Genomic DNA, 19930 nt, shown 5'->3' with positions numbered 1-19930 from the left:
TATCATTAAGAAAATCTCGAGTTGTATAATAGGCTTTTTTAAGCATGTGATCTTTAACTATACCTTTAAATTTACTTAAGACTTTACTTAGATAATAACTGTAAAATTGATTTTTTTAGAACTTGACCTTTTACTTGGTTTTTAATGGCAAATATTTCCACCAATGACGGCTCCTGCGCTGCCCATATCCAGGTTTCTCCTGCCACCTACACCAGATCGTCGGTCCACCGAGTGGGAGGCCTACATACACTACGTTTTCCGGTACATGGTCGTCATTTGAGAACTTTTCTGCCCCAACGGTACAAATTAAACGGCATAAGTTAAATTGAAGCAAATATTATTATCATTTAGTACCCTTTTAGTACTCTTTTAGTACCCTTTTAGTACCCTTTTAGTACTCTTTTAGTACTATAGTAAAGGAAGCAACGCTTAAGTAAATATTAGACTGTCCGTTTCCCGCCAAATGGTTCAATGAGTTCCACAATCGGTTGTTACTACACCGATGAGAATGCAACCAGCGCGAATGTTCCAGAAGAATTACACATAGACACAATGCAAATGATTGGGAGTAGACTCATGACATTGTAACTAGTTAATAATCAAGTACGTATCGTGCCACGCATAGTATAGGGTTCCGTAGTTGTCCGTCGTTAACACAATATGTATATTTCAGAAGCAAGCAATTACTTCATCAAAGTCACTCGTAATATTGTAAGGATTTTTTATTACGTAAGAAATTTTATAACACATGAGTTAAACTATAAGATAAGATAAGATAAGATAAATTTATTGAATAAAGACTTAGCCTAAATACAAGAAACTTAAATGGGGCTATGAAATTATTAGGTTAGTAACAATATTTTAATTAAGGTAGTATACCTAAACTAAGCAAAAATGTTTGCCTGTGTTTATAGAGGCCGCGTACCGGGAAACGCAGCGTGGGACGTTCACCCACAAGGTAGACAGACGACATCGTAAAGGTAGCAGGGAAGCGCTGGACGCAGGCCGCTACCAATCGATCAACATGGAAAGCATTGGGGGAGGCCTATGTTTAGCAGTGGACGTCCTATGGCTAAAATGATGATGAATGATGATGAATGATGATGAGTTAAACGACTATTTTACTCTTAAACTGACTGATCTATCTTAACCGTTATAATTTTCCTTGAAAATTCATAAAAAGCACTATTACCTATTATGATTTTTTTCCTGATTTTTCAAGCCAACAGTTTAGTTTTTAGAGGGGGGACCGGATTGCCTCGGATTGAATGTTTCAGATTACCACTGCGTACCTACCGTTAATATTTCAGTAGTGCCGATAGATTTTCGCAAACCGTAGGTAGTTGTGTGTAACCGATCGACATTGACTTGCTTCGATCAATGTTGACCGCGTACACTTGGGCAAGGTGGAACTGTATTTAATTATTTGGGTTCAGTAGATTTATTTTTGGTTGATTTGCTCTTTATTAGCAAGTTTGTTTGCAAACTATTGATTAGGATGATGATTTTTGTTTATCCACAACGAGGAAGCTCTTGACCTGTATCTCTCCTGATGGTAAGTGACGATCAGGCCGAAGATGGAAGCGAGCTTCACCCGGAATCCTCAACCACGGAGGAACTGGCTATCTTACCTCTAACTACCGGAACACAACAATGCTGTTAACATTGCTGTTATGGCGACAGACTTAGGTAAGATGGTGGTAGATAGCCAGGCGGACTTAGAAAAAGCCCTACCATCAACCAAACCGAACAGAAAAATCTGCCCCCACTGGGAATCGAACCCGGGACCTCTGCTTCCAAAGCAGGTGGTCTTACCACTAGCAGGCCTGGCTCACTCCGCGCGGTACATCCGATAATTACCTACAGCGAAGCGCCCCGCCGGCGGGTATTATATCAGTCGAGTGTCACGCGCGCGCCCGTCAGGACGCAGACGTGCGTTGTAGTATGATTATAATTCTATGATCGAAGTATTATTTAAAAATGGACATAAAGAGAAAGAAATATTGTGCGGCGTTCGGGTGTTTAAATTCGAAAAGAAATCTACCGGATTTATCTTTTTTTTTTCGCTTCCCAAAGATGCTGAAAGGTATGTTGGCCATGTAGGTAATCAATAATTCTTAGGATAGTATTGGAACCTAACCTACTATGACTACTGCTCAGAATGCGTTCGTTCGTTTCAGCCAAATGACGTCCACTGCTGGACAAAGGCCTCTCCCAAGGTTTTCCATAATGAAAGCATACTTACCTACATACGTACCTCATTACAAATAAGTAGATTAATTATTTTTTCACTAGACGGCAACCCTAACAGCGTAAGAAGAGTTCAGAGGCACGCGATAGAAAGAGACAAAACTTGTAGGTGAATAAAATTGTAGGTACGTAGTGCTGTGCGAGCTGAATTCCACTGTATCGCGTCGTAGCAAGACTCGCATTTATTTAAATCGTCTTGCGGAGTAATCCTTCTGTACCTGTACTATTACTTATTCTGTGCCACTAGACCATAGAGGCGGATGATTACTAGGATGCATTCATCTGAGGGTGAATTAATATTTTAACTGGATAGCTATATTTTACTACGTGAAATACAAAATATCTACTCGTAGATCAATACAAACAAATATGCACATAAATGTTTATTCAGCGATCGAACTCAAGACTTCTGGAACAGTAATACGGTTCACCTGGTCAGTTGGTCAGTAAACTAACAACATGTGCAAAAATAACAACAGGACCCTGAAAACTGCCAGCTTCGATTTGATTCATAACTAGCTCACCTTTCGCTGAAAACGCGCGTATTAAGGATATTTTTAATTGTTTTTGCTTTTTTGTCCTAGTTTTTTTTTTAAGTAAAAACAAAGTGACTGAAAAAATTGTGATGTGACTTTTTAAGCTAGTTATTTAAATTAAAAATTAGAAACTTTTCAGTGACCAAATCTATGTAATTTTCATGTGAAAAGTAAATCTAAAAAAGTGTTTTTAACTAGTAAAATTAACACAGTTCAAGAACTATTTTTGCGTGCAGTTTGAGAGCAAAGTGAGCTAAATCTTTTTGTGAAAAAAACTTTTTTGAAAAAGAAAAACTTATTGTGAAAAAACTTTTTGGTCAAAAAATGACCGAGACTAAAATCACTTTACACAAAGAGGTGCCGAAGAAAAAGGCCATAAAACTATGGCGTCTATATTTACGGAGCGGGTTTCATTCTCTATTCCTACTCGTGTGCTGGGTGGTCAGTTTTAAGGGGTTCCTTATATGGTACCATATCACCGAAGAACAGATTCAAGAGGAGCCCATATTGGGAGACTGCAAGAGGTTTACACCATTGTATTTCACTAATTGGAACTATGTAAGTACCATTTTAGTCAATACTCAATATGTTTTGCTTCCATAATGTAGACACTAGACAGGTTGATGTTCAGTAAAAAAATATCATTATAGACCTATTTCTGTGTAAGGTTTGTAAATAGAGCCAGTGTCAATACCTATAAGATAAAATAATTATGTTATTACTAGCTTTCCGCCCGCGGCTTCGCCCGCGTGGAATTTTGTCTGTCACAGAAAAACTTTATCGCGCGCGTCCCTGTTTCAAAAACCGGGATAAAAACTATCCTATGTTCTTTCCCGGGACTCAAACTATCTCTATGCCAAATTTCATCAAAATCGGTTGCTAGGTTTAAGCGGGAAAGCGTAACAGACAGACAGACAGACAGAGTTACTTTCGCATTTAAAATATTAGTTGGGATATAATAGTTGGGATGGGATGAATCATAAATGGTAGGTACCCCCTTTTTCTTCGAGTTTCAGTAAAGATGTGTGTGTGGTGACCTGAACTAACTATGTGATGAGTATGTGGATACTTAAATTAGACCTTATGTGGACTACTAAAAAGAAAATTGAGTTAATTTTGCGTCCGGACACATGAAACGCGAAATCCTGATGCTGCATCGATCAATTCTCAGAATGAAATTGATACTGTTATCGAACACAAAGTCGCAAAAACGTGAGTTTGAATTGATACAATCGCAGAATTGTCGATCGCCGATGCCAAAGTTTTTTTAGGACATTAATTCTTTATTAATTTGTATAACTAAAAGCGATTGCCGACATTATTACAAATGTTCAATAATAGAAATTAGAAATACTTGTTTTAAAGGTGAACTAGCATGAACAGTCGACAACAGTCTATATTTTTTTTTACAATACAGTACTTATTGCCAGTTCATAAAGATTTTACAGGTTTTAGTTGATATTATGTGGTTGTATGTACGTGCATAGTATTGCATTGGACACACTCTACTTGTCATGATAGAAATGTATTATAGCCTGACCAGGAACATAAAAACCCTCGCCATGTTGCGGAAATCTAATGGTACTAATTTCTTTTAATGGCAACAATAACTAAAAACTTCATTGACATGTCACCTTGCATGTCAGTCTATTGCTGTCAAAGTGTAAACAAACTTTATTTTAAATGTGCGCAATTGATTTTGTGAATGAAATTGCTAAAATCTTTTTATAGTCGTGAAAGAAAAGTGGTTCACAATGTGTTAAAGTATTTGTCGAAGAGAAATACCAAGGGTTCGGACAATATTTTCATTGAATAATGTTTCCAACAAAGGTTGTCAAATTGACTGACATGTTTATCGTATAGTACAGTCCACTATGAAAATTAGCTGTGGTTTGTTTCAACTACCTATTTTAAAGTTTTTTGTCACTTTCTAAGTGTTGAATTTTATGGAATGAAGAATGTTCACTAATTTTGTTTTTTAGCATTCTGTATTCTCTGTTAAAAATAAAAAATACACGTGAAAGAATTATTTCGATACGTCAATTAGTTTCCAAGATATTGAATTTTAAAAGTGCGGGCGGCGGCCGGCCCGCCATTTTATGCGCGTATATCACAGTGACTGGCTCATATTTGTATGGGTGGAATCTTGCAAGCTGAATTAAGACCCACTTCCAGGCAACCGATTAAGCTGAAATTTCGCAAATACATGTGATTTGGATCACCATGCAATATTATGATGACATGACATGGAGCTGATCTGATGATGGAGCTGGAAGGTGGCCATAGGAACTCTATAATAAATAAAACGACTTAAATGCATCCAGTTTGGGCTCGTTCGTTTTGTATTGATGAGTATTTTAGTTCTATATAGTAATCAGGGTCCAATGATGAAGCTGGAAGGTAATTCGCAATAAAACGACACAATCGCATCAAGTTTGGGTTTGGTTCAATTTTAATTTCTGTGATGGGTCTGGGTGTTAATATGTTAATAAGTTTGTATAAATACAAATTTACAAAAAAAAATGTATTTAAGTATGTTTATATCCGTTTTCTAGTGAGCGGACACTGTAAATGTACGTCACGCGGGGTCACGTGACCGTCGGCGGGACTCAATATTTAAGCGAACTTTGAATGCCTATAAAATCATAACTACTGGGTATTTTTGAATGAAATAAAAACTAATGTATTTGTAAATGTAAAAGCATAACTGTTTCACAGGTTTCAAGTGATTTTGCATACCTAGTAACATTCTCAATTGGGAAAGAAGTACCGAGTTTGAAGCGTTCATGAGCAGACATTGCAGTTGAATATTCAAGTTCTGAATTTGATTATTGATGAATAATAAAATAAATCCTACTAGCTCGATTGATGGTTTCATTTAATTTATTTAAACCAGGTTACCTATAATAATATGTTTTCGTTAATTTATGAAAATATTAAATTAGCCCGTAATCATGAATCCTGATACATAAAGTTAGCTTTAATTTAACACAGGTACGACTGTACTCAGTGTTGCACTATCAAATGCAATTGATGCGCCTCTATGCCAGGGTTTTTATGTTCCTGGTCAGGCTATAAAACGGAAATGGACTATTATTTTAAGTACTGCATTGTGGCAATAATAGTAAGGCTTACCCAAATGTTACTTAGCGATTGTAAACATAAATACATTTACGTACAATTTAACCGCCTCTGTGATCTAGTGGTAAGACCACATGCTTCAGACGCAGAGGTCCCGGGTTCGATTTCCAGTGCGGGCTGATTTTTCTGTTCTGGTGGTAGGGCTTGTTCTAAGTCCGCCTGGCTAGCTACCACCATCTTACCGAAGTCCGTCACCATAACAACAATGTTAACAGCATTGTTGTGTTCCGGCAGTTAGAGGTAAGATACGGGACTATTCCCACCTCTCGTTCCCACCACTGCAACTCCTGTGTAGCCAGGATCTACAGCTTGACCGCCACAAAAACCCAACCAATGAAGGTCAAGTTTGTCCCGGGGGAAAGTTAAACTGTCATTGGACCCTAAACGAAATTAATCAGAAGAACATAGGAGGAGTTCGAAATTAAGGTTCGACTTCCCTCCATTGCAAAGCGGATGACAGGTGACAAACAAAGGTTTAAAACCTTTTAAGAAAAGATTATGCACCACGGACAATAAATTAAATTAAGGGGGCCTATCTTATGAGCAATTAGCAACTAAGTACCTGCCAATAATATTTTTCACAAAGAGGTAAGATAGCCAGTTCCTCCGTGGTTGAGGATTCCGGGTGAAGCTCGCTTCCACCTTCGGCCTGATCATCACTTACCATCAGGTGAGATACCGGCCAAGAGCTTCTTCGTTGTGGATAACAAAAAATTAAACCAAATTAATATTTTTAAAGAGATTCTCATAAAAATGATGAAAACATAGATTATTTATTTACTTATTTATTATACAACTAGCGGCCGCCCGCGACTTCGTACGCGTGGATCCCGTTTTACCCCCTTAGGGGTGGAGTTTCGTAAAATCCTTTCTTAGCGGATGCCTACGTCATAACATCTACCTGCATGCCAAATTTAAGCCTGATCCGTCCAGTGGTTTGGGCTGTGCGTTGATAGATCACTATGTCAGTCAGTCAGTCAGTCAGTCAGTAACCTTTGAGTTTATAAATAATTATATTTAGACTATACAATATACCTACTTACAGAAGAGTCTTGTAGCATGAAATATTTAGAGACAATTTCATGATTGAAAGAAGAGCCTCGAAAACATTTAAAAAGACCTTGCCATACTTATGTTTATGTATTTTTGTTTGAATATAATCGTCACGACCTCTCATCGATTAGTTACGATTCGACATTACAATCGATTTGTTAAACACGCTCATGTAAAGAGTTGCATCACTACTACTAAAAACCTTCGAAGTTATCGAATGTTTACGTTTTACGAGTATTTTGATTTTGGTCAATATATTTGGATTCAGGTAAATATTAGTTAGTTAAAAAAAAACACAAAAATATTTTAAATTGCATTAAAAATATTTTCCTTTCGATAGTTTGAGAAACGATGGGTTTTTAATACAATGTATCTATCTATACTATACAGTGTGTCCGGGCATGTAGTGATCAAACTTTATGGGCCAAATCTAGGGACAATTTTATCGATAAAAATACTTCAAATTTGGGGCTTGACCCATTTATCGCAAGATTACAAGGATTTCAGTTTTTAATTTTTAGTTTTCACCTCTTCCTTCAAAAACAAGTGAAAGCGTGGGTAGCTTAACATTAATATGCAAATATTTTATATCATGCGATAGCCAATAAAAATTATCTATTAGTAGAAGTAGAAGAAAAAATCTATGAAACCGCTGGGAAGGGGTATCTTTGTTCAACAATTACGTCGAAACTAATAGACGTAGACTAATAAATTTACATTGGTTTTGTAGAATAGCTCAAATACTAATAATACATTGCAAATAAAACATACCTTAACGACCTGGTTTTTCTTGTGTTGGAAAATAACTGAAAAAGAAGTGAAAAAAGTAATGTATTTTTCTAATTAAATCCATTCTTACTCCCATAAAATGTATGAAATTTGTGTCTGTTTTCTTCTTCTACTAATACATAATTTTATTGGCTATCGCATGATATAAAATATTTGCCTATTAATGTTAAGCTACCCACGCTTTGACATGTTTTTTAAAGAAGAGGTGTAAACTAAAAATTAAAAACTTAAATCGATGTAATTTTTCGAGAAATGGGTCAAGCCCCAAATTTGAAGTATTTTCATCGATAAAATTGTCCATAGATTTCGCCCTTAAAGTTTGATCACTACATGCCCGGACACACTGTATAAAGCTCGATTCTAAATATTTATAACTCAAGGGTGACTGACTGACTGACATAGTGATCTATCAACGCACAGCCCAAACCACTGGACGGATCTGGCTGTAATTTGGCATGCAGGTAGATGTTATGACGTAGGCATCCGCTAAAAAAGGATTTTACGGGGTAAAACGGGGTCCACGCGTACGAAGTCGCGGGCGGCCGCTAGTTCACTATAATATCTAACAAATCGTAAAAGATAACAACATCATTGTAATTTTAGTACCTTTTAAGTTCTTGTGGTCAAGTAAAATTGACTCGCAAAGAAGTTAACAACAGTGTAAAACTCCGGTTAATACCGGTTATTTTCAGATTCATGATTATGTCATTGCAGAATAATGTTTAGTGCACTTATGTTTTAATTTATCACTATGTTGTTAACCAACAAAATCAATACATACCTTTTCGTCTTCCTATTGAAACGTTAGTGCTAAATAAATAATAGAGATAATAATATGTTCGTTCGTTCGTTCGTTTCAGCCGAAAGACGTCCACTGCTGGACAAAGGCCTCTCCCCCAAGGATTTCCACAAAGTCCGGTCCTGCGCCGCTCGCATCCAGGTACCTCCCGCGACCTTCACCAGATCGTCGGTCCACCTAGTGGGAGGCCTGCCCACGGTACGTCTTCCGGCTCGTGGTCGCCACTCAAGAACTTTTCTGCCCCAGCGGCCATCAGCTCTCAGAGCTATGTGCCCTAATAATATGTATTACCTTTCTATAAGTTTAGATTACAGGATATAAAAGATTACGAGCCTTTACGAGATTGTTAAATGATCCTACAAGAGTTTTTTTAATTACATAATAAGTCGAACCTTTAACTTCAATTCCTCCTATGTTCTTCAGATTAATTTCGTTGCGGGTCCAATGACAGTTTAAACTTTCCCCCGGGACAAGCTTGGCCTTCACTGGTTGGGTTTTTATTGGCGGTCAAGCTGTAGATCTTGGCTACACAGGAGTTGCAGGTGGGAACGAGAGGTGGGAATAGTCCCATATAATTATAATTCTAAACAGTGTAATACAACTTTAATGGTTTTCAGTGCGTACTGGCCATAAAGATTTATGACTTCCAACTTGTCTTGAACCTGGACTCGAACCGGTTTACTTGCGTAGTTACCGTCGCGTCACATCATCTAACCACCGAGTAATAAATATGGTGGGTGAATGGAAAAAGCTTAAAAAGTGACCACAAAGAAATATTACTTTATTTAAAATTTGTTGTACTGACATATTCATCATTTCAGCCATACATAGGGGGTCCACTGCTGAACATGGGCCTCCCCCAATGACTTCCATATTGACCAGTTGGTAGCGTAGCGTCTTCTTGCTAACTTTATGAAATCATCGTTCCTTGTGGGTGGACGTCCCACGCTGCGTTTTCCGGTACGTGGCCTCCACTCCAGAACGTTGCTGCCTCAGCAGCCATCAGCTCTACGAGCTATGTACCCCGCTCACTGCCGCTTGATTTTAGCAATTCTGCGGGCTATATCGGTCACTTTGGTTCTCCTGCGGATCTCCTCATTTCTGATTCGATCACGCAGGGAAACTCTGAGCATGGCACGCCCCGTTGGCCTTTGGGTGACCTTGAGCCTTCCTATGAGGCATTTAGTATAAGCTCCTGAATGGTGTTATTGAACAATCACACCTTCGTTCTTGTATGATCGCTTGAAATATCATGCGTCATAGGTTGATGTATAGAATAATAGAAACAAACATGTTCGTCGTCATGTTAATAGTAACGGCCGGATATACAATATTATAAAAGAAGATCAAGATATGGATTTTGTAAATCCTCAATCAAATGAATTCAAATCAAATTATTTATTGTATGCCCATTCCAGGGTGCGCTTATACATGTCTCAAATATAGCTTGCCCTACCAGCTATCACCACTTCGGGACAACATATGGGCTGGTGCTGAGAAAAAGTGGGGGAAAAACTAGTTACCTTGATTAAAATTAATGTAGCTTAGAAGAATCAAGAAAAAGCGAGAATAGCTCAATGTTTCGAACCTTAATTTCGAACTCCTCCTATATTCTTCTGATTAATTTCGTTGCGGGTCCAATGACAGTTTAACTTTCCCCCGGGACAAACTTGACCTTCATTGGTTGGGATTTTATGGCAGTCAAGAGATCCTGGCTACACAGGAGTTGCAGCGGTGGGAACGAGAGGTGGAAAAAGTCCCGTAATAGCTCAATGTTGTGCGCGTGGGACTGGTCGAATCAAGATCCAAGGACCGGCGGTGGTTCGGACCCTACCACAGCTCGACTATGTGACCCACTCGTAACACAAGCGTATTTAGCTTACCACGAGGGGTTAACAGGAAGTTTAATATTTCATAAATTCTTAAAAAAAAGGATGTTTCAGATAATTATAATACCTACATATTCAATATTCAAATATGTATTTATTTATTGTACATATTGTTGCCTTAGGCATGTGTGTCACCTCTGTAACCGGCGGGAAACAAAATGCAATATATGTTTATGTTAATAAGGATATGTCAGTCCTGTTGACATTATCAGCCGGATATATACATATAAAAGGATTCGTCGCACTATCAAATCTACTTTTATAAAATAAACCGTGAACGTGAACATCGTGAACAGTATAGGCCTTTACAGAAGCTCAAAGTTGTACAGCGTGCTATGGAGAGGGCTATGCTCGGTGTTTCTTTACGAGATCGAATCAGAAATGAGGAGATAAACGAACTAAAGTGGCTGACATAGCCCGACGGATTAGCAAGCTGAAGTGGCAATGGGCAGGGCACATAGTACGCAGAACTGACGGCCGATGGGGCAGCAAGGTTTTGAAGTGGAGGCCACATGGGACATCTACCCACAAGGAGGACAGACGACCTCATAAAGAGTGCAGGAAGGCGCTGTATGCAGGCCGCTACCAACCGGTCAATTGGCATTGGGGGAGGCTTATGTTTATCTAAGCCTAGACTGCATCTAACAACAGGTGCGATTGCTGTCAAATGCCTTGCCTTGCATAAAAAAAACAGTGGACGTCCTGTGGCTGAAATATGATGAATCAATGAAGTAATTGAACTTGTCACTTGCCTACATTCCCCACGCTGGATAAACAGTTTGGGAAGGCCTGGTTTTGTAGGTACACGCAAACGGAGTCGCAGTTCAAAATTATAGTTATAAATAACTACAATTTCTACCGCTAGAAACATAAAAATAAATATCCTTGCAAATTTTAACTCAGTGCTTCCGAATCTTCTAAAACTAAAAAACATGTTTTCCAAAAGTTGTAACAAAGAAATGTGTGTTGAAGAAGAAATGTGCCCAAAGCTTTCTTGTAATCACTCTGCTAAAAGTGTGTTCCATGGGGCTCTAAGTGTAGCGTATATATTTTATTTTGTTATATCACTACGAATGTACTTGAATGTAACCGAAGATCAAATGAAACATCCCATGGTCAAGCTAGCGATGCAATATCCATTGGCGTATCTTACTAACTGGAACTTGGTATGTACTTTGAACTGTATTTAAAATTGTAGTTACTTTTCGGTGCAAATCTACACTGATCTGAGTCATCAAATCAAATCAAATCAAAAATATTTTATTCAATTTAGACCTATGGTCAAAATATAATAAAAAAAGGTAGCCCTAATGGGGCACTTTATATGTCTCCTTATCTTTTGGGCCCTACCAGCGCTTCGAGACAAACATATGGCAAGTGCTGAGAAGAAACGCCGGAACAAACAATCCAAACAAAAAACATCTGACCGATTTGGTCAAGCTGTAGATCCTGACTACACAGGAGTTGCAGCGGTGGGAACGATAGGTGGGAATAGTCCCGTTATACATTATATTCAACATTCAAATATGTACCTATTTTATTTATTGTACATAATATTGCTGTCTTACGTCAGTGATTGGCGGAAAACAATATACAATAGGTATGTTTATGTAAATATGGATATGTCAGTTCTGTTGACATTATCAGCCGGATATATACATATAAAATATTCTTCGGACTATCAAATATACTTTTACAATAAAGTAAACCGTGAACGAACTAAAGTCGCTGAAAGCCCGGCGGATTAGCAAGCTGAAGTGGCAATGGGCAGGGCAGAACTGACGGCCAATGGGACTGCAAGGTTCTGGAGTGGAGGCCACGTAAAGCGCATCGTGGGACGTCTACCCACAAGATGGACAGACGACCTCACAGAGGTAGCAGCAAGAGCTGGATGTAGGTCGCTACTATACGGTCAATATGGAAATCATTGGGGGAGGCTTATGTTCAGCTGTGAACGTCCTGTGGCTGAAATGATGATGATGATGATGAATCAAGCAAGCAATTGAACTTGTCACTTCTCTAGATTCCCCACGCTGGTCATATATGAAATAAAATGAAACAGTTTATTCAGTTCATAGGCCCTTTCCAGGGCACTTATACACGTCCCAAATATAGCTTGCCCTACCACCACTTCGGGACAATTATGGGCTGGCGCTGAGAAGAAGTGGCGGAAGAAACTCAGTCACCTTTGTCAGCCTGGGAAGTTATAGGTTAGGAAGGCCTGATTTTTTTTAACACGCAAACGGAGTCGCAGTTCAAAACTATAGTTATAGATATCTATAATTTCTACTTCTAGAAACATAAAAAATAAGAATTGAAATAAATTAACCATCCTTGCTAATTGCTTGTCAGTGTTTTCGCATCTTCTAAACCTAAAAAACATGTTCTCCAAAAGTTGTAGCAAAGTTATTTGTGTTGAAGAAGAGATGTGCCCAAAGCTTTCTTTTAATCATTCTGTTAAAACTGTGTTCCATGGAGTTCTAAGTGTAGCGAGTATATTGTTTTTAGTTTTTGGGCTATACATATACTTTCATATAACAGAAGAACAGATGAAGCATCCCATGGTCAAGCAAGCAATTGATTTTGCATGGGCGTATTTTACAAATTGGAACTTGGTATGTACTTTGACAGTTTTTTATATGTGTAGAGTTTTTGTTAGCCTAAGGTGAGAATCGAACACACGACCTTTCGCTTGCCGACAGGCGACTGGTCTTTCATCTGAGCTACTTTGACACTGGATGAACCCTGAATAGATCCGTCTTTGGAGATAAATATAAGGCCAAGACCATTCTTTCTTTCTTCATTATTGAAGAAGAGGTTTACAACATTAGTGTAACGGTCGACAGCGATAGAAATAGCAATCGGATGCCTAAAGTTTTCGTTGGTTTTCGCGTCTTTATCTCGCACCCACTGCTGCGATTCCTGTGTAGCCCGGATCTACAGCTTGACAGCCAATAAAAACCCAATCAGTGAAGGTCAAGTTTGTCCATCATCCATCCACAAAGTTTTGCATCATCATCTCAGCCATAGGACATCTACTGCTGAACATAGGCCTCCCCAATGCTTATCATGTTAGCGGCTTGCGTCCAGCGCCTTCCTGCTACCTTTACGATAGCTTTATGCTGAAATAACCCGCAAGCTGAAGTGGCAATAGGCACTGTTCAGGGCACATAGTACGCAGAACTGATGGCCGATGGGGCTACAAGGTTCTGGAGTGGAGGCCGCGTACCGGAAAACGCAGCGTGGGACGTCCACCCACAAGGTGGGCCAACAACAAAGTTTTGCGTTTACAATAAATTAGTATTAATCTAAAATCTGATTAAAGTTTAAATTCAAAAGAAAAGTAGAGTTTTATCTACGCTTTTGAAGAGCGTTCCTTCACTTGTAGCGTATTAAAGGTTTATGACAATTTATTATACCTTGCAAGAAAGGATTTTTTCCTGGCGGCTTGGTGACTGGAATTGAACCGCCACCGGTGCAGACTGAGAAGATGGTGAGTTGTCTGCACGTGAAAAAAGGTTGTCCGGCTTGCAGAAATTTATATAAGTTACCGTTCCTTGTGTGAAATTAGAAAATGTAAATAAACAGCTCCCTCTCAATTGACACGATTTATTTTTATCACGTATGCTCGTATATAGTTAACAATTACGATATTATAATAACTACTGTAATAGTGCCAATCTCAAGGGATTCAGGGTCGTTAATTAGGTTCAGTTTGGTGAATATTATTGCCACTACAAATTTCTTAAAACTCAGCCTAAATATTAAAAGACTCTAATAGTTAAGATAACTGCACGATGTCAGGTCGGAAAGACTCCTACTTGAAGGATGGAAAAGTGGGTACCTTGGAAGCCATGCGGTTATAAGCCGTTACCCTGAACGTTCCTCTCTTCTTCCGGGGTCCAACGGGTCTCGCACACTTTTAGGCTCCAAGCAGCGTCCTCCACGGCCTCAAGCGCGCAGTGCCAGATGAAGCTCTTGCATCTCTTCGACAGGTAAGCGTTCAAACTCTTGCAGAGACAGAGGTTTGATGACAAGGAGGAAATGCGAAGAGATCAGCAGTTTAGAAAGGACAAATATTTGATACGAAATGAAGAGAAATTAAAATATATGAAATATCAACATGTAAAATATGAAATCTATGAAATGTTAGAACTATAAACATTTGTAAAATTATGAAATCTGAAATTCCCGCATCTGAAACGAAAAACACGAGTGTCAGGATCACATGTGGAACGTGGCATTAGGTTATGAAAAAAACCGCAATGGGAAAGAAATACTTACGAAGACCGTTCGCTAATCTGAGCTTCACTCACAGTCTTCAGCATCCCAATACCCTCAACCGAACAGGATTTAGGGAATTTCTGAAAGAAACGATGACATGAAATACCACGTACTGGAATACGAAAATTATCAATCACGAAAAATAAATAAATTCTCCGACGGGAACTTACCTCATGTGTGATTATTTTAAATTATATTATGAAATTATCGTGGATGCATTCTGCAACACACGATTTAAAACACAGGGGATTACATCCCCGAAAATAATAAAATTGCGGTTGCGCAAGATCGACCAAAATTCCAAAGTGATTTGACAGCTCAACTGACAGCCTGCGAGTCATTGACATCGCAAGACGTTTCGTTTCGCCGCTTAGGTAAAAAGCAAATACTAATAAAAACCATGATGAAAACAATCTCCTGAACACTGAAAATATTCTATTAAAAAATAGAATAATCAAAATAAAAACATTAGGAAATGTTTCAATAAAGTATATTTCAATTAACTGAGCAAAAAGCGCCATCTATTGCAAATTAATTCTAAATCACGCCAATAGATGTCGCCAGTGGTATCCAAAATCAGAATATTGAGAAGAAATATTAATTTGTGAAAAAACAGCAAACGGCAACGTTACAATACCCTCCCCCCTAGACATTCGCACGGAGAAAGAATCTGAGCTGCCCTCAGCGAACTACAAACTGAAAAAGAAAAAAAAATGTGTCTAAACGCAGAAAGACCTCAAAAGAAAAAAGGGTTCCAGCAGAAACTTCAACTGAAAAAAAAAATCGAGAAAACAAACAACGAGTTGTAGGGTATGCTGACATAACAGGAACAAAAACAAACTGACTTTTCACTAAGCACAACAAACCAGATGAAAACCAACTACCAGGACTGATGTTCTTCAAACCTAAAACAATCTCTGCTGTCCGAGCATAAATAAAACCCAACACTAACATACAATCATCTTTCATACCTCTCTTTCATTCCTGTAAGCATCAGTTTCAATTTACACTGCTAGCCACCTGCATTCAAAATTACCCATAGAGTCCCAACTGTGAACCAGTGGTACTCGAATCCCCAGTAACGTTGTAAGGCTATTTCGGCCATTACGAACATATTTTCTGGAATAGCCATCCAGTGGGCCCTAGGGAAAGTGTATATTTCAACACATGTCATCCCTAGAAAAAATGTCTGGGTTAAAAACCACAGAACAAAAATGTCGCTGGCCACAATATAAATTGGACGTCATCGCAACAAAACACAAAACACAGGGAATAGTGCATAGAAGCACATGATGTCATCCCTGGAAAAGACAAAACAAACGAGGCATGTATATAGGAGATACATAGCACTCAAACAAAACAAAACAAAAACACAGAGATAAAACCTCTGGGAAAAAAAAAATATCTGAACTTTCAAGTTACAGATAAAGCACCGAGGCAAAACTGTAGCAGATACCCGACAACTCGATTGTGTCCAAAAAAAAACTTTGCTAAAAGAATCTACCGTTAATAAATTCCTAACAGAAAAACTACACAATACTATTGTGTCCAAAAAAAAAACTGCGATAAAACAATCTACCGTTATTAAATTCCCAACAGAAAAACATTACACAATACGATTGTGTCCAAAAAAAAAAACTAAACTCATAAGTTAGTTATGAAAGTAAAGTACCTACCTACCCAGAAAAAAAAAATCCTAAGTCCTACGACTGAGAACCTTGGCATAACAATAATTTAAAAAAAAAAAACTTCCTTAAAGAAGGTAGCATAATAAAAATATTTTTGAAAAAAAAAAAAACTATGTGGCAAAAATATTTTCCAAAAGTTATATGAAAATTATTATCATTAATAATTAAACTACACAAAAGTTATACAAGAAGAATGGCACTTTACTAAAATTAATAACTTTAAATTGTTATCAAACCAAAACAAATCAATTAAGTTATTCCCGTATAAAAATCAACAAGTTAGTAAGTGTACCCACAAACAACTCACTAACCAGTAATAACATTAAGTCATTAAGTACCAAACTTTATAATACACTGCAGTATAATGCCTAAATAACTAATAGGTATAACTGTATTTACTTAATTAAAATCCATTACTTAAGATTCAAAACATTTCCACAAATGTAAACAAATATTTGCCAAAAACTAATAAAAGTTATAATATTATGCTAACATTATGTAATTAATACAAAATAATGTGTACTAGGTAACAAGAAATAAAAGTTTATATGTCATAGTGACACAAAAGCAATTTGTTACCTTAGTACATAAACAACGTTAAAGTTATCAGTTAGCATTATGTAACAAAACATCCGGGTAGGCACTTTAAAATACATTATGTACTCACTTATTATGAGTACAAATTAATAAACACTAAAATTAAAATTAAAACTGTGTTTGTCTTGTATGAAAAAACAAAATAATTAAAGTAAGTAACTAAAAGTTATAAGCTATAAAGCCCAAAAGCAATGTAGGTATAAAATAAATATAACCTAACAAAAAAAATGTTACTTACTTGTCCCAACATAATGTAAAAAATAAGAGTTGCAACACAAAAAATATGTAACCTAACATCATGTAAACTAACCTCATATAGAGTAGTACGCTCTGTTATAATGGTTAACATAATAATATGTAAGTTGACATCCTAAATAAAAAAAATTATGTGGGCATCACAAATAAAATAAACAACAAAAAATAACAAGACAAACAACAGCACACACATGAGAGATTCCCTAATAAAAAAAATATTTAACAACAAAATAGAAGTGTATGAGCGGATAGTCAGCACACAATGTTGCTTCTATTATTGGCTTTCCACCCATAAACTTCATAAAAAAATGTGGCAATAATAAACATCAAAAGATGGGCGCCACTGCAAGAAAGAATTTTTTTCCTGGCGGCTTGGTGACTGGAATTGAACCGCCACCGGTGCAGACTGAGAAGATGGTGAATTGTCTGCACGTGAAAAAAGGTTGTCCGGCTTGCAGAAATTTATATAAGTTACCGTTCCTTGTGTGAAATTAGAAAATGTAAATAAACAGCTCCCTCTCAATTGACACGATTTATTTTTATCACGTATGCTCGTATATAGTTAACAATTACGATATTATAATAACTACTGTAATAGTGCCAATCTCAAGGGATTCAGGGTCGTTAATTAGGTTCAGTTTGGTGAATATTATTGCCACTACAAATTTCTTAAAACTCAGCCTAAATATTAAAAGACTCTAATAGTTAAGATAACTGCACGATGTCAGGTCGGAAAGACTCCTACTTGAAGGATGGAAAAGTGGGTACCTTGGAAGCCATGCGGTTATAAGCCGTTACCCTGAACGTTCCTCTCTTCTTCCGGGGTCCAACGGGTCTCGCACACTTTTAGGCTCCAAGCAGCGTCCTCCACGGCCTCAAGCGCGCAGTGCCAGATGAAGCTCTTGCATCTCTTCGACAGGTAAGCGTTCAAACTCTTGCAGAGACAGAGGTTTGATGACAAGGAGGAAATGCGAAGAGATCAGCAGTTTAGAAAGGACAAATATTTGATACGAAATGAAGAGAAATTAAAATATATGAAATATCAACATGTAAAATATGAAATCTATGAAATGTTAGAACTATAAACATTTGTAAAATTATGAAATCTGAAATTCCCGCATCTGAAACGAAAAACACGAGTGTCAGGATCACATGTGGAACGTGGCATTAGGTTATGAAAAAAACCGCAATGGGAAAGAAATACTTACGAAGACCGTTCGCTAATCTGAGCTTCACTCACAGTCTTCAGCATCCCAATACCCTCAACCGAACAGGATTTAGGGAATTTCTGAAAGAAACGATGACATGAAATACCACGTACTGGAATACGAAAATTATCAATCACGAAAAATAAATAAATTCTCCGACGGGAACTTACCTCATGTGTGATTATTTTAAATTATATTATGAAATTATCGTGGATGCATTCTGCAACACACGATTTAAAACACAGGGGATTACATCCCCGAAAATAATAAAATTGCGGTTGCGCAAGATCGACCAAAATTCCAAAGTGATTTGACAGCTCAACTGACAGCCTGCGAGTCATTGACATCGCAAGACGTTTCGTTTCGCCGCTTAGGTAAAAAGCAAATACTAATAAAAACCATGATGAAAACAATCTCCTGAACACTGAAAATATTCTATTAAAAAATAGAATAATCAAAATAAAAACATTAGGAAATGTTTCAATAAAGTATATTTCAATTAACTGAGCAAAAAGCGCCATCTATTGCAAATTAATTCTAAATCACGCCAATAGATGTCGCCAGTGGTATCCAAAATCAGAATATTGAGAAGAAATATTAATTTGTGAAAAAAACAGCAAACGGCAACGTTACAATTACGCCCCACGTTGGGCGCCACTGCAAGAAAGGATTTTTTCCTGGCGGCTTGGTGACTGGAATTGAACCGCCACCGGTGCAGACTGAGAAGATGGTGAGTTGTCTGCACGTGAAAAAAGGTTGTCCGGCTTGCAGAAATTTATATAAGTTACCGTTCCTTGTGTGAAATTAGAAAATGTAAATAAACAGCTCCCTCTCAATTGACACGATTTATTTTTATCACGTATGCTCGTATATAGTTAACAATTACGATATTATAATAACTACTGTAATAGTGCCAATCTCAAGGGATTCAGGGTCGTTAATTAGGTTCAGTTTGGTGAATATTATTGCCACTACAAATTTCTTAAAACTCAGCCTAAATATTAAAAGACTCTAATAGTTAAGATAACTGCACGATGTCAGGTCGGAAAGACTCCTACTTGAAGGATGGAAAAGTGGGTACCTTGGAAGCCATGCGGTTATAAGCCGTTACCCTGAACGTTCCTCTCTTCTTCCGGGGTCCAACGGGTCTCGCACACTTTTAGGCTCCAAGCAGCGTCCTCCACGGCCTCAAGCGCGCAGTGCCAGATGAAGCTCTTGCATCTCTTCGACAGGTAAGCGTTCAAACTCTTGCAGAGACAGAGGTTTGATGACAAGGAGGAAATGCGAAGAGATCAGCAGTTTAGAAAGGACAAATATTTGATACGAAATGAAGAGAAATTAAAATATATGAAATATCAACATGTAAAATATGAAATCTATGAAATGTTAGAACTATAAACATTTGTAAAATTATGAAATCTGAAATTCCCGCATCTGAAAC

At 37.6% G+C, this 19930-nt stretch overlaps 1 protein-coding gene across 3 annotated transcripts in view; it reads left to right on the top strand.

Annotated features, from left to right (window-relative positions):
* The first annotated feature begins 3087 nt into the window (after nt 1-3087).
* LOC135084932 (androgen-dependent TFPI-regulating protein-like) overlaps nt 3088-19930 on the top strand; it is a 64669-nt gene continuing 47826 nt past the window's right edge. Inside the window, exon 1 of one of the 3 annotated variants that reach the window (XM_063979684.1) lies at nt 3088-3344. In XM_063979684.1, coding sequence (XP_063835754.1) covers nt 3111-3344 — 234 coding nt within the window. In that variant the 5' untranslated portion in view covers nt 3088-3110. Of the gene's footprint in view, nt 3345-11426; nt 11624-12822; nt 13073-19930 lie in introns of those variants that run through there. The other 2 variants (XM_063979685.1, XM_063979683.1) reach the window with 2 other exon arrangements.

Source organism: Ostrinia nubilalis, chromosome 27, assembly GCF_963855985.1.
Source record: "Ostrinia nubilalis chromosome 27, ilOstNubi1.1, whole genome shotgun sequence".
NCBI classification, from domain to species: Eukaryota; Metazoa; Arthropoda; class Insecta; order Lepidoptera; family Crambidae; genus Ostrinia; species Ostrinia nubilalis.
This window is presented reverse-complemented; position numbering and strand designations above follow the sequence as displayed.